Source organism: Hyaena hyaena, unplaced genomic scaffold (assembly GCF_003009895.1).
Source record: "Hyaena hyaena isolate Hyena2069 unplaced genomic scaffold, ASM300989v1 scaffold_16, whole genome shotgun sequence".
NCBI classification, from domain to species: Eukaryota; Metazoa; Chordata; class Mammalia; order Carnivora; family Hyaenidae; genus Hyaena; species Hyaena hyaena.
Genome location: NW_024080650.1, coordinates 124,199 through 148,087, shown reverse-complemented (window position 1 = coordinate 148,087; position 23,889 = coordinate 124,199). Strand labels below are relative to the sequence as shown.

At 55.1% G+C, this 23,889-nt stretch overlaps 1 protein-coding gene across 3 annotated transcripts in view; it reads right to left on the bottom strand.

Annotated features, from left to right (window-relative positions):
• Window positions 1-21,095, bottom strand: part of EBF4 (EBF family member 4) — a 60,919-nt gene extending 39,824 nt beyond the window's left edge. For 2 of the 3 annotated variants that reach the window (XM_039224940.1, XM_039224956.1), the window contains exons 1-6: window positions 20,444-20,580; window positions 10,013-10,169; window positions 9,726-9,789; window positions 9,519-9,574; window positions 7,855-7,928; window positions 6,694-6,762 (exon numbers count right to left, since the gene is read on the bottom strand). In XM_039224940.1, coding sequence (XP_039080871.1) covers window positions 6,694-6,762; window positions 7,855-7,928; window positions 9,519-9,574; window positions 9,726-9,789; window positions 10,013-10,169; window positions 20,444-20,580 — 557 coding nt within the window. Of the gene's footprint in view, window positions 1-6,693; window positions 6,763-7,854; window positions 7,929-9,518; window positions 9,575-9,725; window positions 9,790-10,012; window positions 10,170-20,443; window positions 20,581-21,074 lie in introns of those variants that run through there. The other variant, XM_039224948.1, reaches the window with a different exon arrangement.
• Between the last annotated feature and the right edge of the window lie 2,794 nt (window positions 21,096-23,889).

The following is a 23,889-nucleotide window of genomic DNA, read 5'->3' as shown; positions in this document are numbered from 1 at the left end:
AAAATGGGCAAGTCTTTAGCATATACTTAATAGAAGTAATGCAAATACCAACACATGAATAAAAGTATGCTCAACTTCATTAGTAATCCAGAAAAATGCAAATTAAAGCTCCCACAAAATTCCCTGTGCACCCACTAGACTGGCAAACATGAAGAGGTTTGACATTAGTAAGTGCTGGTGAGAACATGGAGCAATTGGAACTCCATCACTGTGGCTGGGAGCATTACTCAAAACAACCATCTTTTTTTTTTTTCTGTTAATTGTCAGCATTTTCATTCTTTTTTTTTTTTTTTTTACAAATAATTTATTGTCAAGTTGGTTTCCATATAACACCCAGTGCTCATCCCCACAAGTGCCCTCCTCCATGCCCATCCCCCCCCTCCTACCCCCACGCCCATCAGTCCTCAGTTTGTTCTCATCATTCAAGANCTCCTCACTTTGTTCTCATCATTCAAGAGTCTCTCATGGTTTGCCTCTCTCCCTCTCCCCCACCATTTCCCCCCTTCTTCCCCCCCTTGTTCCTCCATGAAGTTCCTCCTAATCCTCCTATACGTGCAAACATATGATATTTGACTCAAGACAACCATCTTGAAAAATGGCTTGACCTTGACTCCTAAAGTTAATTATGTGCACACCCTGTGACCTGGCACTTCCAGTCTTAGGTTTACATCCTAAACACACTCCTGCACCTGTTCAAATTAGGAGAGACAAGCAAGAATGTTCAGGGCGGCTTTGCTTCTAATAGCAAAAACAAAGCATAGCTAAGTATGGCTAAATACGGCAACAATGAAAAAAAAACATTTTAGAAGACTACTACAATACGATATCATTTTTATAAAGTTAAAAATAAGTACAGCTAAACATACTGTTTATAATCTGCGGTAAATTATTTTTTAGAGAGTTGCATTGCTTCATGATGAACCCACAAATCATTTACTTATCACCTTTAGGAGAGGGGTAGGCAGTGATATTAGATGGTGAAGGAATATATCGGTAGCTTCAATGACATTTTTAATGTTGAGTGGCTCAGTCAGTTAAGTGTCTGACTATTGGTTTCAGCTCAGGTCATGATCTCACAGTTTGTGGATTTGAGCCCCGCACTGGGCTCTGTGCTGACAGGTCAGAGCCTGGAGCCTGCTTCAGATTCTGTGTCTCCCTCTCTTTCTGTCCCTCCCCTGCTCGTGCTCTGTCTCTCTCCCTCAGAAATAAATAATAAACATTAAAAAAATGAAAAAGAAAAGAAAAATAAACAAAGGATAGAGACAGTCCACAGAAAAGGAAATACAAATAGACTTTAGATACCTTAATTTGGGCTCAACCTCAGAGTAACAGAGATGAAATTCACCAGGATATCACAGTACACTTTGCTGATGGAAAAAGATTAAAAAAAAAAAAAAAGTACATCGACCACTTCTTGTTGCATTTCTCAACCCCAAGATCACTTGCCTTCGCTCCTTGAGGATTTTACCACTGGATCACTACATATACTCTTGAACAATGATCCTGTCATAACTCTTGGTGATTTCAGTATCAATATAGATAGACAATTCTTCCAAGACATTCTCCTCTGTATTCCATGAGCATCACTCCTCCAGGGACCTTGTCTCTACCTTCGCTTGGCCACATCTTCCTGATAAATGTAATCCCTGAATAATTCTACCTACAGACAACCCACGGTCTAACCACCTTCTAACCTCCAACCCTCTTCTGGGACCTCAGCTCCAAAAATTGTTTCCCCCCCATCAGAACCTACGTCCCACGCCTCCTGCTTTCTCTTCACGCGCCCATATTCCTCTCCCTATCTAGCTTACGTTCTTGGTTCCATTTTCCTCAACACCCTTTGCATACACTTTTCACTCTCTTGCCCTCTCCTGTTTCAATGCACTCACCTGGCAAACCCCTAACTCTGCTTCTACACAGCCACTCACCTGTTGCACACCTGCCTTCTCAGGCAGTTCAGCGTGGCTGGAGAAATTTCTCCCTTATGACCATAAACCTGAGGCAGGCCCTTTGGAGCTGCTTGGTATGCTTATCCTCCTGACAACTATTTCATGCCCTAACGTCTCCTTATCCATCCTTATCCTCCACTGTTGACCTCCTCCCCCTTACACTGAGAAAACAAAGCAATCAGGAAAGAAGACGTCCTGATTTGCCCACTTCTGGGCCCCGGCTCTCTGACTTCCTTGCTCTGTCCCTGGGTAACTGTCTGTGCTCCCAGCTAAACCAGTCCTCTACCCGTGCATGGGATCTGGTGGCCGTTGATGACTAAAGGACATGGTGGCTTCAGCAATTTCCACTCTGTCTCCTGCATCATCGTTTCGCCCTTTCCTACTGGGTTTTCTCTTCAGCATATGAAGAAGCTGTATTTTTTCCTTGACCTTACACTGTCTTCCTGCCACCGCTTCATTTCTCTGATTTCTTTATTTTGTTTATTTTGGGGTGCGTGGGTGGCTCAGTTAATGGAGCATCCGACTTTGGCTCAGGTCTTGATCTCACAGCTGAGTTTGAGCCCTGTGTCAGGCTCTGTGCTGACAGCTCAGAGCCTGGAGCCTGCTTCGGATTGTGTGTCTTCCTCTCTCTTTCCCTCCCCTACTCTCTCTCTCTCTCTCTCCCTCTCAAAAATAAACATTAAAAAAAAAAAGTGCATGTGTGAGAGCAGGGAGGGGCAGAGAGAGAGGGAGAGAAAGAATCCCAAGCAGTGAGATTCTGACAGTGCAGAAGCCTGCCGCAGGCTTGATCCCACCAACTGCCAGATCATGACCTGAGCTGAAATCAATAGTCGGTCACTTAGCTGACTGGGCCGCCCAGGCACCTGTCTGATCCCTTTAGAACAAAACCAGAGTTCCTCTGTTCATTGCCTCTAGTCTCTCTTCTGTTCTCAGACACCCTCCTACTAGACTTTTGCCCCTCCACTCTACTGAAATAGCTCTTGTTCAAGTCACCAATGTCCCCCTCATTGTTAAACATGAGGATCAGTTCTCAGTCTTTTTATCATATCCCTGAGCATCATCTGATGCAGTTGACTATTGCCTCCTTTTTGGAATTGTTTTGGAGGGGGGAGTGCAGAGGGAGAATGTTAAGCAGGCTCCATGCTGGGAGCTCAATCTCTTAGCTCCATCTCACAAACCAGGAGATCATGACCTAAGTGGAAATCAAGAGCTGGATGCTTAACTGACTTGAGCCACCCAGCTGTCCCCAGAACATTTTCTTGTCTAGACTTCTAGGACACTCCAATCCTCTGATTTTCTTTGTAGTGCCTTAGCTGTTCCTTTCCATTCTCCTTGCTGGTTCCACATCTCCATGACCTCTAAACCCTGGCTAGCCCAGATTCAGTTCTTGGACCTCTTCCATTTTTGTTCAGCATTCATTCTCTCTCTTTTTTTTTTTTTTTAAATGTATCTTTTTTTTTAAATGTTTTATTTATTTCTACGAGAGAGAGAGAGAGACAGCATGAGCAGGGGAGGGTCAGAGAGAGAGGGAGTCACAGACTGAAACAGGCTCCAGGCTCCGAGCTGGCAGTCAGCACAGAGCCCGACGCGGGGCTCGAACCCACGAACCGCGAGATCATGAGCTGAGCGAAAGTCGGACGCTTAACCGACTAAGCCACCCAGGCGCCCCTCAGCATTCATTCTCTTAACGATTTCATTCATTCAGATTTCGATCTGCAGCCTGGACCTTTCCCTTGCGATCCATCCTCATGTTTTCAGCTGCTTATCAACCCCCCTGGACATTTAATGAACACCTTAACACCAAACTCCTGACCTCCCTCCTCCCAAATCTGCTCGTCCTGAAATCTCTCCTCAGTAAATAGAAACTCTGTCCTTCTAGGTTGATCAGCTCAGCAATCTTGGATATGTCTTTAACTTCCCTCTCTCTGTGTCACTTTGTCTCTCCTTCCATTACAGATCCTGTCAGGTCTGCCTACGAAATACATCCAACCACTTCTTGCCACCTCCTAACATCCCCTCTAGAACGGCCTCCACTTACTCTCACCTGGATAACTATACTGGCTTCCTAACTCATCTCCGTTTCCTCCCCTTGCCCCCTACAGGTCATCTGCAACACACAAGTCAAAGTGATCTTGCTAAAATATAAATCAGGTCATCTCATTCCTCCCCAAACCTCTCCTGCCTGCCCCTCCTATCCCCGCCCCCCGCCCCCTGCCCATGGCTTCCAGAATAAAGGCCAAAGTCCTTATAAGGATCTATATGCAACCTACAAGGCCCTGTCTGCAGGGTCTTGCCCTCCTCCCACCCCTACTGGCTGGTTCTCTGACACCATCTCCTCCCATAGTCCCTCTCGCTCCAGTTACCTGCGCTGTCTCGCTCCTCCTTAAACACATCTGGTGCATTCCTGCCAAGAGTATTCTTCCCCTGGATTCAAACATGGCTCACTCCCTTACTTCCCTCAGGTCTTGGCTCACATGTCATCTTTTTAGCGAGGCTTTCCTTAAACACTCTAAACCTGCAATACTCGCTTCCTGGGCACTCTCTGATCTTTCCTGACGCTTGCTTTTTTCCCCTTAGCTGTTATCACCATCTAACATAATATACATTTCACTCATTCCGTTCATGTCCACCTCTCGTACTAGACCATAAGCCCGTAAACACAAGCCTTTTCGCCTGTTTCCGTCACTGCTTAATCCACAGAATATAGAAAAGACCCTGACCCAGAATGAATATTAAAACAAAAATGTTTGTTGAATGAATAAGCAACGTATTGAATTGGCCAGAGCGTGAGCAACAGATGTTCTCAAAACTGCTGGTAAGAGTACCGACTGTGTAATTTCCAGAGGGCAAAATGACAATAACTGTTAAAATTACAAATGCACATCTCCTCTGACCCAGCAATGCTCCTTTTATTTTATTTTTAAATTTTTAACTGTTTTATTTATTTTTGAGAGAGAGATAGAGGCAGCATGAGCAGGTGAGGGTCAGAGAGAGAGGGAGACACAGAATCTGAAGCAGGCTTCAGGCTTTGAGCTAGCTGTCAGCAAATAGCCCAACGCGGGGCTCGAACCCATGAACCGTGAGATCATGACCTGAGTTGAAGTCGGACACTTAACCGATTGAGCCACCCAGGCGCCCTCAGCAATGCTCCTTTTAAAATACCCATCATACAAACGCACGTATGTGCAAAGTGACACACGGAGAAAGTAAGTCACTGCAGAATATTTTATCCGTGAAAAGGAACGAAAACAGCCAAAATGTCCAGCAATGGCAGATGATAAGAAATGATAGCTTATCCATACCATGGAATATTTTGCAGTAGCAAAAAAGAAGAAAGAGACTTCTTGTGTCCTGATATAACCTCCTGGATATACACGTTTTTTAGAGAAGAGGAAAGGAGCCGAAAAGTACAGTTTAGTATGCCACTGTTTTTATAAACATAAAAGGAAATATACAAAAAGAATACATGTCTGTATTTTCTTATCTATGCACAGACGATCTCAAGAAAGAAGCCCAAGAAACCGCTAACCATGGCTGCTTGTTTGGAGGGCAATGGATGGGTGAGGAGGAGAGGTGGGAGCCATTCTTTTTTGTCATAAACTCTTTAAAACCTGAATTTTTGCTCCTGTGAATGTTTTATCCATTGAAAGGAGAATAAGGCGGGGTTTATGTTCCAATATGGAATGATCTCTACGATATATTGTTATGAATTTTTTAAAAGTTTGGGGCGCCTGGATGGCTCAGTCGGTTAAGTGTCTGATTTCAGCTCAGGTCAGATCTCATGGTTAGTGGGTTCAAACCCTGCATCAGGCTCTGTGCTGACAGCTCAGAGCCTGGAGCCTGTTTCGGATTCTGTGTCTCCCTCTCTCTGTCCCTCTCTCACTCATGCTCTGTCTCTGTCTCAAAAATAAATAAACTATAAAAAAAATTAAAAAGGTGTGGCACAAAAGAGTGCATACAGTATGCTGAACATAGGGGTGGAGTATCTTTTGTGCCTTAAAAAAAAGTTTGTTTAATGTTTATTTTTGAGACAGAGAGAGTCAGAGTGTGAGTGGGGAAGGGGCAGAGAGCGAGGGAGACACAGAATCTGAAACAGGCTCCTGGCTCTGAGCTGTCAGCACAGAGCCCGACACGGGGCTTGAACTTACGAGCCACAAGATCATGACCCGAGCTGAAGGCAGCCGCTTAACTGACTGAGCCACCCAGACGCCCCTCTTTTATACCTTTTGAACTTCGTACCTTATGCATGCATTTGCTCTTCAAAAGGAAACAAAAGAATTTTTAAAACATCATGGTGGGAGACCGCAGTTTTTACATGCATCACCTTGACAATCCCGTGACCGAAACCCACCAAGTATATCCATCCCCATTTGTCAAACGAAGGAAATGGAAGTTGGGAGACATCAAGCCGAGCAGTGCACAGGTAGAATGGGACTGGCGACTAGAGCCCTGCCTTTCCCTTGTCAACCCCTCAGTCCTCCCAGCCCACCCTCCCGGCTCCGGTTCCCTTCCTCGGGCCCCACCCCCACCCCGGCTCCCGGCAGCGTGTCCTTCCACAGGACCCCACTTAGCCCAGCCCCAGAAAGTCTCCCACCAGGGGCTTCACTCGGAGGCCAGGGGCAGCAGCTCCCTGGACCCTGGCAGTCTCTCTCTGCTTAGAGCCACCAGCAGGAGGCTGGGTGTGCCACCATGCCCCGTGGCTGAACCCAGCCCGCCCTGCCGTCCCAGGGCCTCCAGCGTGTACCTGTCAATAATGACCGGGTCAGAGGGTGTCTCGTTCCGGTTGCCACAGCTCTTCCGGTCACAGCACCGGCTGGCGGAAGATGAGGAGAGAGGGAAGGAGGAAGAGGGTAAAGGAGAAGGTGTGTATGTGTGCCTGTGTGCGCGCGCGTGTGCGCGCGCGCGCATGAGTGTGCACGAGTTCACACACATGCTTCAGGATGAGGATGCTGACGTCCTACGTCGGAGTATGGGATCCCTGGTGTCCAGGGGACTCATTCCCAGGAGCCTGGGGGAGAAGGAGGGTCTTCGAAGGGACTTGTGAGCCCAGTCCTGAGGGTAAGGCTGGCCTGGGAACCTGTGTCCCAAAGGCAAGCTGCTCCTGGTGGATTCAGGAAAGGCAGGCTGCCGGCCACCTACAGGGTCTCTCTCTCTCTCTCTCTCTGGACACTTTTTACACATATAGAAAAGAGCTCAAATTGTAAGCATGCAGCTCATAAATTATCAAAAAGTGAACCCACCCATGCAGCTGGCACCCAGACCAAATATGACCATGTGATCAGAGCCCCAGAAACGCCTTCATTCTCTTCCTTGTCACTACTCTTCCCAAAGGTAGCCGGTGTCCCAACCAGATTTTTGCATATTACTCTTTTTTCCATGCATGAGGAGCTGCCTCTTAGGACCCTGTAGGACTGGTATCTCCTGAGGGGACCTTGCCTAGAAATGCCAAGCTCCAGGGATAACGAGGGAAGGGGAGCCAAGAGCTGTTCCCCCCCCCCCCGCACCTCCCCCTCTCTCATCCTGCAGAGGGAGAACCCTGAGGCTCACCTAGGAGGCGGCAAAGTTTCCTCTCTCTAGCTCCTGAGCTAATCCCGGAGGCCCGGCCCCACCCCCCTCCCCAGTAAACCTCCCCTGAGCTTTATTAGTTAAGCTTTCCAGTGGTGGCAGGAGGCCTCTCTGACAAAAACACTTGGAGAAGCCACATAAACAGGCCAGGCTAATGGGGCCTCAAGGACCCTCTCTTCAGCCAGCACTGTGCTCAAGGGCCTCCCTCCTCCCTCACAGCCTCCCCCCACCAGGCTTCCCTAGGGAGCTGCGAGGAGGAGGAGGCGGCAGGGCGGCAGTGGTCAGGGGCGGGCCTGGTGGGGACCGAGGGGCGTGGTGCAAGGGACCCAAACCTTCTCACCTGCACATGATCTCATGAGTGAGCAGCACTCGGCACATTTCGGGGTTCTTGTCCTGCCCCTCATAGATGATGGCCTGGGGGAGAGGGGGGAGGGCACAGACTCGAGGGGAAGGAGGCTCCTCTCAAGTCCAAATGTAGAGGCGAGATGAGCCCTGCCCCCAGGGAAGATCATGCCCTCCAACTCAATCTGGGGCTCTGGGGCACTCAAGGAGGCAAAGCAAGAGCCGCGATCTGGGCCAAACCAGAACCACCAAGGGGGCGGGGGAGGGATGGGCAAGAGCGGTTGGTCTGCATGAGGTTGGTCTGCAGATTCTGTTTGCCCACAGGCAGCACCTTCCAGAGCCAGCTCTGTCTGAGGCTGAGGATGTCCCCAGACCACAAGGACCAAGTTCAGGCTGTCAGTGGGGTAGACACACCCCTTTCTCCACCGTTCTCATGCCGCTAGTGGACCTCTGCCTCCTGTTTAGAAACACTGTCCCTCTGGGCTCTCCCCACTGGTCTTTCTCCCCATCCCTATCTCGTCCCCAGCCCAGGCCATCATGTCCCCTTTGCGCTGGGGGATCAGCCTCCCCACGGGTTCCCCAGCAACCGCTCTGCCCCGAAGCAGGGAATATGAGCTTCGAAAACCGCAGCTCTGGCTGCCCACATTATAACCCTCTGCGCTCCCCAGCCGGCCCTCCCTTGTGGGGTCCCTGTCTCTCCAGACCTTTGATCCCTTCCACATTTGTCCCCTGCACAGTCCCACTTGCCGCTGCCTGGTCTGCCCCCCACACTGCGGTGACCACAGGCTTTCTAGAAATAAACCACTTTTTCCTCTGCCCTGGGATTAGGTGGAGGCTACCTGAAGGCTGTGGGAAAGCCCGGCTCCACCTTGCATTCCAGGCCACTGATGGGCCCATTTGTGACACAGCCCTGCTCCTTACGGGTACCCACAACTTCTCTGAAAAGCTCTGAGTCTTGGGGCCCTGTTTCACTTTCCCCAAGCTCCTTATGCTGGCCTCTGAGCCTCCTGTGACCTTCCACAGCAGCAAGGCACTAAGGATCTGCAGTAGAAGCTCTGGGGGGCTCCCCCCAGTCCCCTTTACTGGACCAGCACTCCCATCCCCCAGCTGTGGTTAGGATAGGCGGCTAAGGCCTTTCTCTTGACAATTGCTCTCTGCACATAGGAGCCCCCTAGCCTGGAAATGTCTGAAAGGTTACCCTCTCTCCTCGGGAGTGGTCCCCAGCCAACGACTGACTGACACAGGGTCCAGAATCTTGGCCTCCTTGCCTCAAGGGGGCACGACTCCAGGGCCGTTCCTTCTCTAGAGCTCCCTGCGGATCAGGCTGAGGCTAGACTCCAGCTGGGGCCACAACCTTGCTGAGCCCCGCTCAGCCTTCCCTGCCCTGCTTCCTTCCCTCCCCTTCTCTTGTGAGCTTCTCCACTGCTCCCCAATAAAGCCCACGCACCTGACAGCCCATCTAGGCTGGGCTTCCAGGGGATGCAACCTAAGAGCCTTTGTACTAATAGTATCTTTTTCCAGGTTGGAGGGCAAGGCCATGCACACCCTCCTGCCCCGGGAGCCGGACCAGTGGGGGCGGTGGAGGCAAGAATGAAGATGCACACTCCAGCGGGGTCCCAGGGGAAGGCAGGATGGGCCTGAGCATCCCCTGGGCTGGCTCACCTGCTTGGACATGGAGTCAATGAGGCGCACATAGAGGTCCTGCTCGGTCCGAAGTCCTAAGGGCGGGGAGGCAGAGAGGGCTTGCTGAGGCCGCCAATGACTCCCCACCCTCCCCACCTGGGGTCAGGCCCCCATCAGCCCCGAGGAAGGGGGCTGTCTCGGTCACACAAGGTTTGAGAACCCAGACCTCCTCTGGGCTTCACTCACCATTGTTATACACCAATCGGAGGCGGTAATGGATCCCGTTGTTTGTCTTTTCAGCCCCAGGTTCCTGCAGGGACAATTTGGAGAAGATGCTTGGTGTTCACACGGATCTTCCAGCCTCCCCTCAGTCCCCCTACCTAATCCCACCCTCTTTCCCGTCCACTCCACCCCCCTCTCCACCTGCCCCTTCATAGGCTACCCATTCATCTGCCCAGTGGGAGGGGTTCCGCCCCCCGAAGCCCTCCCTCCCCACTCCATGCTCTGGCCCACTGAGCCCACAAGCCTCTCACACGGTCCTTTTCCACGAAATCGATGAAGGCTGTGCGCTCCACCTCCACGGGCTGCCCCTGCCGGTCATACATGGCCAGCACGAAGTGGAAGAAGTTGGATTTCCTGAGGTTGGAGGGGGGCTGCTTCTCAAAATGTGCGCGTGCCAGGCCCACGCCACTGCGAGGAGGAAAGGAGCTGGGAAACCACTGGAGGTGCCCTCCGGAGACAAAGACCCGGTCGCCTCTGACCAGGTCGGTGAGCTGGTCAGGACGTGGGTCTGACACGGCAAGAGTCTGGGCAAAGAAGTTACATTGGATGGGCCCATTCCACCCTTGCCTTCACCAGAGATCTCAGTTCCAGACAGGGCGCCCCAGACGGAGGCCACCCTAGTCGGCTCAGTGTCACAGCAGGCAAAAATGGAGGCAAGCCTTTCCCCGGGCCCCACATTTTTGAAAGGCTGATCTCTAAAACCACACATGTGAGCGGCCAGCCTAACTGACCAGAGGCTCCTGTGACTGCCCTTTAGAACATCAAGGAGGCAGCTAGAAGGTTCTGGAACAAACAACCCACAGTACCCCAGCCCACGACATTAAACAGGCTCAGGAGCACTAGTGTGCCCAGCCTGCAACCTGGGCTCTGTCTGAAGGCACGGGGTGCTCTCCCCAGGTATACAGGGACCTGCCTTCACACGTTGGGAAAGACACACACTGGTTCCCCTGGGCGGGAGGACCTTATGGTCTAGTCTTGCCAAGAGCTTTCTCCTAGCTCATCAGAAATGATTCCTAGAGGGGCGCCTGGGTGGCTTAGTCGGTTAAGCGTCCGACTTTCGCTTAGGTCATGATCTCGCGGTTCGTGGGTTCGAGTCCCCGCGTCGGGCTCTGTGCTGACTGCCAGCTCAGAGCCTGGAGCCTATTTCAGAGTCTGTATCTCCCTCTCTCTCTGACCCTCCCCTGCTCACGCTGTCTCTCTCTCTCTCTCTCTCTGTCTCCTAGAAATAAATAAAAATATTAAAAAAAAAAAATGATTCCTAGACACAAGGCCTGGGCGAGAGCAGAAGAAAAACAAAGGCCCTATTCATCAAGTATTTCCTCAGCCTCAATGATGTACCAAGCACTGGACACATGGCACTGAGTGGGGCCAGAATTAAATGCCTGGAAGGAAGGGGAGACAGATACAGAGCTACAACACAAGGCATCGTGGTGGGTGCTCCCCAAAAGATGTTACTATACCAAAAAAATGTATAGAGGCAAAGGAAGAAAAAAATGACTTCTTTCTGTGAGAGATGAGGGAAAGCCTTCACGGAGAGGGTGGCTGTTTCCCTGGTTCTTGAGGAGTGAATAGGAGCTCAATAGTTGCAGCAGGCCAAGGGAGCAGAAGAAGGGGCATGAGAAGTGGTTGTAGGTGTGAGGGTTGGTGGCACTGGACCACAGATTTTAGAAAGTGAAGGGAAGAAAAGCTGCATTGGCAGTGCCAGACTGCGGAGACACAGAAACCTGGCCACGGAGTAGACTTTCTCCTCTGGGCCAAGGTCTTAAAAAGAGTGTTCCTTAGGTCTCTCATAGCTTCAGATCTTCCTTCTCCAAAAGGCTGCTATGGTCACAGTTACTGGGAAATGAGGCTAGCATGCCCAAGTGTATGTGGGGGGCCCTGGGACACCCTCCAGGAATGGACCCTACTCGACTTGGCTCAGGCTGGTGCTCCCCACGTGTGGTAGCCAAGATGGTGCCCTATGATCCCTTCCTCCTGGCATTCATGCCCTTGTGTAGTCCCCTCCCAGGTTGTATCAGGGTTGGTCTGTGTGGCCAATAGAATACAGCACAGATGAGAACATATGAAATCTAAGGTTAGGTCATAAAAGACATGGTGGCTTCGGCCTTGTTCTGTTGGATCACCCATCAGGAGCAAAGCTGGCCGCCATATTGTGAGGACACTCAAGCAGCCATGTGGAAGGTCTACATGGAGAAGACCCAAGGTCTCCTGCCAACAGCCAGCACTCAGCTTGCCAGCCCTGTGAATGAGCCACATTGGAAGATCTACCCTCCCCAGTGAAGACTTCAGATGAAGTCTGAATAAGCAGCAGAAACCCTGAGCTGCTCCCTGATTTCTGAACCTGAGAAACTGTGTGAGATAATGCCTCTTTGTTGCTTTACACTGCTGAGTTCTGGGTAACTTTTTAAATGTATCAATAGATACTTTTGTTGAGGGATGTGGTTTGATAAATACAATGAAAGGCCACCAGAAGGTTCTGAAGTCAGGCAGGGTTTAGAAGATGATGCCTGTGGGGAGGGTGCAGTGGGGTGGGAAAGAGAAGCTGCCACGGGAATGCAGAGGATAGGATGAGGGTGATGGTGCTGCCCTGAGGACCATTCAGACCAGAGTCTCATCATGGACAGGTCGCCATGACAATATCTGCCATATATGTCACTACTTAATATTGTTCTTCATGTGAATTTAAATGGAGTTGCTCTTACTCTGCTTCATGCAAAACCATAACATCTGGGATATCCTGGCTTGAGAGGCTTGTCGTGTTTTTACTCATACATATTCAGGGTTGTTGTTGTTGTTTTATCATACATATTCAGGGTTGTTGTTGTTGTTTTAATGTTTCTTTATTTTGAGAGGGAGCGAGGGCACTGCGCATACAAGCATATGCAAGGAGGGGAGGGGCAGAGACGGAGGGAAAGAAAGAATCCCAAGCAGGCTCTGTGCTGTCAGCACGGAGCCCAGGAACCGTGAGATCATGACCTGAACCAAAATCAAGAGCTGGACGCTTAACTGACTGAGGCAGCCAGGCGCCCCTACTCATACGTATTATAGTAAATACAAATGCAATAAAAGGACAATTGTCCCACCTTCTTAAGCCTATTGGGAGCTTCACTGGTCCATGTGAAATGGTGACTTCAGGGGCATAAGTACTGGGTCTTGTTTGTCTCCATCAAGGAGTTGGAGGAGAGCCACCCACACCTTCTCTTCCTCACCAAGGGTTCTTCTTTGTCCCTTTCTGCCCGGGATGTTCTCCCTCCAGCTTCCCACCTCCTCAGCCTGCTCCTCCCCTCCCTTTCAGGCAACAGTCCTTTCAAGTCCTGGCCTTGACCCTCCAGCTTCCCATTTGCCAAGAGGCAGGGAAGCCCAAAGAGCTTTGATCACAGCAGGTCCTTGATTACTGTTGATGCATATGCTAATGAGGCGGCAACCCTGACTCCTCCCTCCGGCCTCAGGACCAGCTTGGGGGGGGGGGGGTGGCGCGGAGAGGAGGTGCTCCCAGGGTCAGGTTCCAGGACCACCTAAGGGGAGAAAAGGCGGAAGGGGGTGGGCTTGTGGAGCCCTCCCAAGGCACTGTGCCCTGTATTCTGTCTGCTAGCCTGGGGAAGGTGCCTACAGGCTCTCAGGCAGCAGCCACGGAGGGTCCAAGAAGAGGGGCCTTAGCAGACAAGGGGTGGATGCCGACCAATAGCACAGTCCCCTAGACCACTCAATGTACCCTTTCTTCACGGACACCCCTGCACTCCCAGGCCAAGAGTAAATCAATGACGCTGGCAGGAGTCTCCTCTCTCATCCATCGCTCTTGGCAAATATCAGTCAGTCCTGGGTCCAAGCTGCCAGCCAGCTCCTGCCAGTCTTCTCAGGACCCGACCTGGGAAGTCTGGCCCAAGTCCCAAGCCAAATTCCCTTCACAGGGCTGCCCTCCATCCAAGAGGGGATTCCTGGGGAAAGAGGTCAGGAAACCCAGGGAGAGAAAAGGGAGTAGGTAACTCTGGCCCCTGCCTGGGGCCTGTGTACCAGTATCCAGTGCTGCCGGCTGGGCCACACAGAGGGGCTGTACAGGCCTCGCACGCCTGTGCCCTACCCCAAAGAGGGGGTTGGCTCAGTTCCATTCTGGAGGCAGCCCAGCATTGTCGTCCCTTCCCCACCTCGCTCAGCGGGTCTGAGGCACCCGCATCCTCCCAGGCTCACAGACATCCAGGCAAAACAATGGGACAGGTGACTATCAAGACCAAGTTTACAGTTTACAGCTCTGGACAGGATTACTATCAAGACCAAGGACAAAAAGATAGGAGGAACAGCTCCAGCCAGCTGCAGAGTGAGCCAGACCCCTACTGGGCGCACCCAGGGCTCGCTTCTGGTCTGTGGTTTACCCTGTTCATGCTCTGGCTGGACATGTGAGAGGGTCAAGGTGAAATAGAAAAAGTTGTACTTGAAAGGCATTCTGGTATTTCCTCTGAACAAGAGGCAGACAATGACACAAGGGTCAGCACATCAGCAAGATCGCGAGGTAGGTCTGCACTATCCTTCCTTCTCCCGGTTCCCATGCACCTCCACCCCCAACTTGCAGGAGGTGACCAATCAACACCCCGAAGTGGCGAAGTGGGAGTGTAAGCCCCCAAGGGAGAGGGTTGGGAGGGGTAAGGAGAGACTCTTGTTCTTTTCCCCCTTGGGAAGAGCTGATGCTCTTGTAATGAGGAAACAAGCCAAGATTAAAGAACACAAAGAAAGAAAAGAGAGATTTGCTCAAACAACTCAGAAAATAGACGGGGGGGGGGGGGGGGGGGGGGGGGGGGGGGAAGGTGCAGAGAGGTCCAGAGCCCCTGCTGGGTGCAGATGCGTGGGGGCTACTGTCTGCTCTCTTACTGGCTTAGAGACTGAAAGCTGTGGATGAAGGCCAAAGTCTCTGATCCTGTGGTCTCCAAAGTGGGGTTGCCCAAGACCGCCACCAGGATGTGGGGAGAAACCTGCAGGTGTGTCTGCTGCTATGAATCCTTTATCTAGAAGAAAGAAGGGAAGCAGGAGTAGCGTCCCTGAAGGCTGGAGAGGCAAGGCTTCAAATGCAAACAGTGATTCCGGGAAATGCTTGGCCAGGCTGGGGAATGAGGCAGAGAGAGCAAAGCACTCTGTAAAAGGTGCAGCATCAACAAGTTACTGCTGTGGCCAACAGCAGCTCAGGCTCTGGAAACAGTATAGAACAGGTGCTTCAGAGTTCTCTGCCAGAGGGCTGGAGGAGGGAGCCGGGGTAGTTATCCACCAACTTCGGCCATTGGCTGAGGGGTCCCGGGGCAGCATTTCTATGGTACTTCGGGTCTGGTGTGCAAGCTATGGCTCTGGGCAACTGCGGAGGTCTCAGGAAGCAGATGACGGTCAGGGTGCGGAGGGGATAAGGGTGGTGTGCCAACTACCAGCTATGCAGAGGCCTGCGGCATGCTGGAAGCCAATAAAATTACAGCCCATGGGACTGAGTGCATCTTGGCAGATATGCCTAAGAACTGCCTCACCTGCTACATGTGCTGCTGGAGCCTATAACTCAGGGGCATGTGGTTCACTTAGCATCATTAGTGCACAAAACATGCCACAGAAACATCTTTTTCAGATAAATGCAGCTGAGTGACGAAAACAGCTGCATTAATCACTTTCGTGAGGCTCCAGAAAGAATTACACACCTCTTAGCTTTCTTAAAAAGATTATTTTCAACAAAATGTTCCAAAACGGTTTCCTATCAACTCTGGAGTGGGCTGAGGTGGTGGGGCATTTGCTCTTGTGCCAAAGACCTGAGATGGAGGAGGAGAAAGGGCTCATTCTCCTGTTTCCACAACAGCCCACTTCACCCCCTTCCCATCTTCTGTTCTGAAACAGCCCAGAAGTTAAAGGTAGCTGGGACAGGAGAGCTTTGGTTCACGTGACTCCTTTAGGGTCTGAGGACACCTGCTTTGTGGCAGGCAGGGAGGTGCATGGGCTTCCTAAGCGCTGTGCATGGACTCTAGGTTAAAGCTGACCCCAAGGACAATCTGACCTTCACAGCCAGGGCCATTCAGGTGGCCCGTGCTTTAAAGCATATGAGGGATGCGTGCGGGGACACGCGGGGGGCTGCAGAGTTGTCTGGCTGCTATTGCTGGGGCCACGGCGGTCCCTGGAGATGCTCCTTGGCCAGGCTGAGCAGGATACACCCTTCTGGAGGCAGCGGCTGGACCCTGCGACAGCTCTCCAGTACAGAGAGCATCTCACAGTCTCAGCTGTCTCCTCAGGAGGTCACCTGGGGCTCCTTATGTCCTTGACTACATGTTTATAATAAATGAGGGCAATTTAAAACAAGCCTCCCAAACCCCTCAGAGGACAAGGGGCCGAGGCTGGAGTTTGGGGTCCCCTCAGAGGCACCTCCTCACCTGCCTTCCCCAGCCCCCACTCGTGCCCACCTGGATGGCCTTAAGTCCTGAGCTTTGTTTTGCCTTGGGCCTGATCCACCTTGGAATCTGGGATGCGGGGGATTTGGGGACAAGCCCCGAGGTCATCTGCAATGGGGGGGGGGGGGAGGCTCCTTTTAACCTGCCTTCCCCCAGGAGGTGGAAGGAACAAAATGCTTGTCTCCTGCATCTCATCCTGTTTTCTCGCTTCCCCTAAAGTCTCTGCTAATTGCAGCTCTTCTTTTCCCCATCCTGGCACCACCACGTAGGTCTCTCCTTTCTCTGCGCCCTCCTCTCTTCCTCCAGGTGTCCCACTGGCCCTGCTCCCTGCAGGCCCCCCGCCTCCCTGGGGCCCATGAGACTGCTGATAACCATCACGAGGGGCCTGGCGTTGCTGGCCCCGGCACAAGATCTGTTGGCTGAGCCCTGCTCGGCCCAACACGCCCAGAGCCCAGCTGTGCCACACACCAGGAAGATAAAAGCAGCAGCTCATTGGGGCGCACACACCTGGACAATGTGGGCAGAGGGAGGCCCCCGAGGCTCCGAACAGCGTCCAGAGGGGTCTGCTGGAGGGGAGGCTGTGGGGCTGCTTCATATTCCCTGCCCCCACCGCCCCATTCCACTGCTTCCTATCCCCACTCCCACTGTGGATGGGCTGGGCTCACCCGCCACAGGAAGTTGTCTCAGCCACAGAGGTCCCCCAGTGAGGTGGGGGAGGGAAGGGGGTCTCACCTGGCCGGCTCGCCCGCCCTTCCATCTATAGGGCTGCCCACCCTGCTTCTCTCTGTTCACTCCCTCGCACCCACCCACAGGCCTGTCTGCCAGGTCCCAGGCTGAGGAGCGGCTATTAATTATTAAAGCAAACAAAAGCATTTCCTAGCAGGGAGGCTGGCCTGCAGCTGCTTACAGGAAAGGCAGCCCCAGCTGGCTTCCCTCTAGGGCCGGCCTGTGCGCTGGGACCACGGGGGAGGGCGGGTTTGGGTCTCACAGGGGTCTCCCCAGGGTGCTGCCGGACCGAGAACCTCGGCAAGAGAACAGGGTCTGGAGGGTCATCCGGGGCACACGGGCTGGGGCTCGGATCTGCAGCTTGGAGATGAAGTCGAGGAGCTGCCAGGGAGCCTTGCGCGGAGCTCCCCACTGAGAAGTTCCTGCCAGCCCTCTGCGCTGGACTCCCCTTCCCTCCCCTGTTGCCTCCAGGGCAAGGGCACGGAGCCCCTCTTTTCTCCCCACCCCTCTTCTGCTCAGGACCTTCCTTTCTCTTGGCAGAGAGCCTCTCTCACCGATCTTGGCAGGCTCTGGGCCTTCTCCTCCATCCCTCCCTTCTGTAAAACTGGGCTGCGCTGTACCTGGTTCCTGGTCAGGTAGATGGTGGAGACCATCAACATGGAGAGGGGAGCCTGGCAGAAAGGGATTTGGGAACTTTCTAACATCCACCCCTGCGTCCTTCAGCAGATCTTGCTGTGCCCCCTCCCCCCCCCCCCGTTTCTAACATCCACCCCTGCGTCCTTCAGCAGATCTTGCTGTGCCCCCCCCCCCCCCCCCCCCCCCGACTGCTCTAGCCTGTCCTGGTGCTTGAGGACGTCAGGATGAATAAGGCACTATCCACTATCCTTGCCCTAAGGGAAGGCACAGACTGGCGGGGCTGACCCTGGTCTGCAGCCAGCATCCTTAGGCAGCACTAACAACCGTTCCTGAGGTCCGGGTGGGAGGGCGCAGATGGAGAAGGTGCTGGGGTGAGGTGTGGTCCCCGAGACTGTAAGACTTAATGCAGTGGGTACTGCAGATCCCAGGGCCAGGGGAACTGTTTCCGGAGGCGTTGTTGGATGCCAAGTTTCAGGCCAAGGGCTCGGAAGGGAGTTTGAGGTCAGAGGGGGACACGCTGAATACCTGGGAGGAAGCAGGGGTGACTGAAGTTTTTAATTCAGGAGAGGAACATGAGCCAAGTTCTTTGGAAATGTCGCTCTGCCCACCCCCCAGGGTGTGGCAGATGGTTTTGGGGGGAGGGGGGAGAGACTGGGACTGGGGCAGTGGGCTAGGAGGCTGAGGTGGTACATGGTGGGGGGTGGGGAGGGGCAGAGTTAGGTTAACCTTCAAGCCTGGGAGGAAAGAGGTGGAGGGCAAGGGACTGCTATTGTTAAAAGTTGACCTCTGACAGGAGGAAACATCTAGAAGGCTTGACCATCAAGGGGTGTGGGGCAAAGGCAAGACAACCGTCAGATCCCAAGCAGCCTCGGGGAAAAGTGCTCCTGGACGTTTCCCAGAGGTGAGAGGGGGAGAAAGTGGGTGGGCAGAGGTTGAAGAGGAGGAGGTAGGGACAGAGAAAAGTTTCAGGCGGGAAAGACCAGAGCAGAGGACTGACTGGGGATCAAGACACAAACTGGAGATGGCGGGGCGCTGTTGGAAGAATGCGGAGAAAGGTTTAGCTTGCTCCCCGATGCAAGGAGGTGATCCAGAGTCAATCAAATGGGGCTGGGGGCAACCAAACTCTGTCCTGAGGCCCAGAAGTCTCTGGACTGCCAGATAAGGAGCCCAGGCCTGAAGAAATGCCCCTCGCCAAACTGGGGAAGCCTTCGGAGTCCCAGCAATGTGGCCCTGGGGGCTCAGACTGGACACCTCGATGCCACTCGAGACCCCATCATGTGCAGACGACACTGCTGCTGGTCAGATCCCCTGGCAAAGGGCCTCATCCCGCACGTCTTTATCTACACAGTCTACAGGCACACTACCTCCTTTGCATACGCTTCCCCCTCACCAGATCTGCTGGCTCAAGACAGGGACAGAGGGGCAGGTGGGAGAGAAATAGGAACCTTACACCCCAGAGGCCCCCCTGAAACTCTTCACCCACTCTCACAAGGGGCTCTCACCCCAGCTGATGGTGGAGAAAAAAGAAGGAGCCCCCATTAAGAGACTGACCACCTCAAATTAAATGAAAAACCAGAACCAATAGAAAAACAGGCAGGACACAGAACTGTATGCACAGCCCAGGCGGGAAAAACATGTGAACATGTGAATGGGAAAAAAAGATGGGAAGGAAATACCCTAAAATGCTAAGAGTCGTTGTATTAGAAAGGTGGAATTTGGTTTTCTACTTACCCATTTTCCTGAAATAGAGTTATCTCCTGAGTAAAGCTATGTAAGTTAATTCATGGGCAAGACCCTCTCCTCTTGAAGAGAGGAGCTCCAGAGAGGCCCCCCCAGCGCTCCCTCCGACAGTCAGGAAACGACAAGGGTACAGAAACACAGGATACGGTTTGCACATGAAACAAGGTGTGTGAGGCTGGCGTTAGGGTCCCCTGAACAGGCTTGGGGATGTGAATGGTGGGGCAGTGCCCTGGCAGCCCCTATCAGAATCCCTTCAGGCTGCTTCTCAGACCTCTGGGAAGCCCAGCTCCCAAGTGCCCGGGGCATGTGCAGAGGGGGCACCTCCTTAGTCCCGACCGCTGAGAACTCCTGGTAGCAGAGCTAGCATCTCCCCTCCCTCCCCCAACACACACACATACCGCTCGCAAGCAGAGGCACAGAAAGTCCGTGGTCCAAGTGTTGTGAGGAACAGGCCGACAAACCTTTTAAACTTCCTTCCCAAATCCGGGAGTCCATTCCCCACCCAGGCCCCCCGCCCAGACTCCTGCAAAGGCGTCAGAGGAGACCGGCACGGGTCTCGCTGCCTCCCCGGGACCGCCCGGAAACCACTGTGAGGAGAGGCGGGGTCCGAGCGCCCTGCCCCAGCCCCAGCGCCAATCACTCAAGCCAATCGGGCTGTCCACCTCGCTTCTTCCCTACTCTTCAGCCCCCAGCCGCTCTCCTGGCTCTTGCACACACCCCTCCTTCAACTCTGAGGGGCGTGGGAAAGCAGAAAGGGGGCTGGGTTTTGTGCCTTTCCTGGCAGAGAGCCGCGGAATTGGACAAGGGGAGGTAGTGGGACTGCCCACGAGGGAGGGGTTGGCTGTTCCCCGACGGCCCGTGGCTGGGGGGCATGGCCCAGGGACTGCAGGCAGCAGGACACCTTCTACACTAGAGCCGTGGACCGCCCGGCCCCTGAGCGACAGTCAGAAATCAGAACAGAGCCGGGACCGCGGCAGAGGTGGCAGAAGCCCCGCCCCGGCCCGCCCCACGTTCTCAGGAGGAGGCAGAGGAGCTCCGGGCAGGGTGGGCAGGAGAGCTTGCTGGGACTGTCCAGAGTTGGGGCTCCCCCCACCCCTCGCCCCAGCAGCACCGCAGGCTGAGCGAAGGCGGCGCGGAGCACTCCAACCCGAGCGCGCTGGGTCGTGTCCGAGCGCTTACCTCTGCGCCGCGGTGCTGGCGTCCAGGATGCCCGCGCCCTGCATCCAGGAGCGCACCGAGCCCAGGCCGGCGGGCAGCAGCGGCTCCTCCTTCAGGTTCAGCCCGCCGCGGGGCAGAGTGTCCTGCGCGGGGAACATAAGGGCGCGCAGTCGGTGGGCGCCCCCACCGCCGGGAATGCGGTCCCGCCGCGGCTGCGGGCGTCTCGGCTCAGCCCGACCCGACGGCACCGGGCGCCTCCAGGAGTGCAGCGCCCAGTCCCCGCGTCTCAGCGCGCGCTCGCCTCTCGGGCGCTCCCTCGGAGAAAGCGGGTCCGCGAGCGCCGGCGCTGTCCCCTCCCCTCCCGGGGCGCGGGGCGGGGAGATGGAGGGATTCCCCCGCGGCCTGAGCGCCCGCGGGCGGACTGCGAGCGGGGCGGGGAGGGCGGGAGCGGAGCCGGCACCCGGTCCGCGCGGAGGCGCCCCAGAGGCGCGCTCTGGCGGCTGCCCAGGGCCGCGGTCGTCGGAGGGGGGGGGGGAGCCGAGCGCCCCGGGAGCTGCCTCCGGCGAGGCGGGGGCGCGGGGCCGCCCGCCCTTTCCCCCTCACCGCCCCCACCTCCCGCCCGCCCGCGGCGCCGGCGCGGGGCGCTGATTACCATCCGGGAGGCGGAGGCTGCTGGCGCGGAGCTCGGCGGCGGCGGCGGCGACAGCGGCGGCAGCGGCGGCAGGAGCAGCAGCAGCCGCGCGTCCCGGGGAAAGGCAGGGGCAGCGCCGGGCCAGCAGACGCCGCCGCCGCCGCCGGCGCCCCGCGTGCCCCGGCGCCCCGGCCCTGCCGCAGCCCCGGGCGGCAGCACCTGGAGCAGCAGCAGCAGCAGCCCGGCCGACTCCCCACGGGGCCCGGTTCCCGCGCCGCCCCGCCGCGGCCGCCGCCGGCCGCCGCTCCCCGGGGCCTGGCCGCGGGCCCGGGCCATCCCGCCGCCGCCGCCGCCGCCGCCGCCGCCGCCGCTCCCGGGGGAGAGGGAGTCGAAGGGAGGGAGCGCGGGCGGGAGGAGGGATGGCGGGAGCGGGCGGGCCCAGGGGACTGGGGGCCGGGGGAGGCGGGGGCGGGGCGGCGCGGCCGGCCGAGGGGCGGCCGGGGACGTGACATCATCGGGGGAGGAGCGGCTGGGCCCGGGCCGCCGCGGCGGGGCGGATCCTGGCGAGTCGGTCGCCGGGGCTGGGGGCTGCGGCCTGGCCGAGGCCGCGGGGAGGAACAGCGGGGGGGACTAGCGGGCCGCGGGAGGCCCGGGCAGGGGGCAGACGGGGCTGCGCCTCGAGGGAGCCGGGCCAAAGCCAGAGGAGCGCGCCACGCCGCCCTCGGAAACCTCTGCCGCCTCGGGGTCGCCGCGGGACAGAGCTCGGGCTTCTGGCCTCGCCTCCCTCTCCGAGTACCACGCTGACGTCCCGTTCCTGCACTTGCTGCTCATTCTGACGCCTCCAAGCTTTTACTCTCGTTCTCTGCTCGCCCCTGCTGCCCTCCTTGTATTTCCCCCTGGTGAACCTGACCTCGGTGTAACCTCAGCCCGGGACTCAAAGCTCCCTCTCTCTCTTAGGCTGGGCCGCAGACAGCCCTGCACACCCTGTCCCTAGGCCCCTTCCTTGGGTTGCCTAGACTGAAGGCATTTTCGTTTGCAGACTGTGCCTTGCTGAAACCTCTTGATTTCTGATTCCAAGTTAGACGCTTGGGACTCAGAGTTAGGACTCAGAGCCCAGCGCACCTCGCCTTTCTCCCCAGTCTTCCTTCGCGTATTTCCATTCTTTTTTGTTTCTGGCACAGAAGTCAACTCCCCCTTGTTCCCAGGAGCAGAGCCATTTCTGCCCCTCTCCTCACACTCTGGCCTGCTGTGTCCTGGCCAAGCTTTGAACAAGCCCAGATTGGGTCCAGTACTTCCCTGCAGAACATGGGGGTGTCCTATTCTGCCTGCTGCTTGCCCTCTCAGCTTCCCCTAGGAATACCACTTTCCCGCCCCAGCTTCCTCCCATCCTCTTCGGGGACCTCCAAGTGTGCAGTTAAGTGAGCCATCCACACTGACCTAGATGAGGGGTCTCAGGGGGCACTGCTGGGCCTCCTATCACCCTGGGGGGCTCCCCTACCTTCTCTCTTGCCTTCTTGTCTCTTTACCATCCCTCCTGCTCCATGTCCCCCTTCCCATCACCTGCAGGGCCTGTGGCTCCCACCCAGACTTCTCCAGGTGTCAGCTTTTAGCCTAGGTGAGATGATCAAAGGTAGATGTCTCCCTAAGATGAATTCTTCTACAGTCTCTTTCTCCATCTCCTTATCTGACTCTAAATCCCTGCTCCTCCCAGCGTGGTCCCTGGAGCAGCAGCAGCAGCACTACCTGCGAGCTTGTTAGAAATACAGAATCTTAGGTTCTGCCCAGGTCTGCTGAATCAGAACCCACTTTTTTTTTTTTTTACAAGATCCCAGGTGATGTATGCACACATTACATTTGAGAAGCAGTGCTTCAGAGAAACCCCCGAAGCTTTCTGTACTTGCTTCACCCCTCTCTCCGACCCTCAGACCTACCTCTGGCTCTCTAAATTCCCAGCGGACAGCCTACCTACTTCATGGAGGGGGATCCGTGGAACGGCGGCAGGACCCTGCCCGTCTCTCTCAGCTGTTCATGGTTTTCATCCATCCTCCGGCTTATCATCCATTCTGTTCTCTCCTTGCGCCCCTGATAAACATGTGGACTCAGGGACCTCTTTACTAAGTCCCATCTTCTGCACCTCTTGATGTGGCTTCATCTGGTCCTCCATCTTTCCTCTGCTCAGACCTCCCCATTCTTAAAAGAACCCTCTCCTTGTCCCTGCCTCCCCCTCAAACATGTGCCTCTCCTGTTTCTAAGAGTCCCGGGGGCACGCCCCCAAGGATGCTTTGCCAGCCCCCAGCAAGCCACTCCTAAACCCTAGTGGTCTGGCGCCCTTCCAGCTCTGCTGCTGTTTGCTCTTCTCTCCTCTGACTCCCTGAGGCACTGGGCTCCCCCCCACCCCCAAGCCATCCTGATGGCCAGAGCACTCTGCCTCTCTTGCTCCCATGAGTGCTCCAGGCTGCTGTGCCTTGCTGACTTCTCCCTCCGCCCTTCAGAGAGCTGATGCTCTACCACAGCCTCAGATGCTGTCTTGGGGACATGATCTCCTAGTGTGACCTCCATCCTGCTTCTGCCTGTCCTGAATATCAGCTGGTGAGGACAGGGCCAGCCTCAACTCCCTGGGGACGAGGGGAGCACCTACTTCCATGGAGAGCCCCTAACGCAGTAGCTCTGCCTCTGGGCCGAGGATGGGGCTGCTTGGTCTCCACAAACCAGCTCTTCCTCCTGCCCCCCACCCCTCGTGTCTGTCCACGGCACCTCCCCCTCCTGATGCCCATCAGGCTGGGGACCCAGGCGTTCATCTCGGATACTTTCCTTGCTCTGAGCACAGCCATCTCTT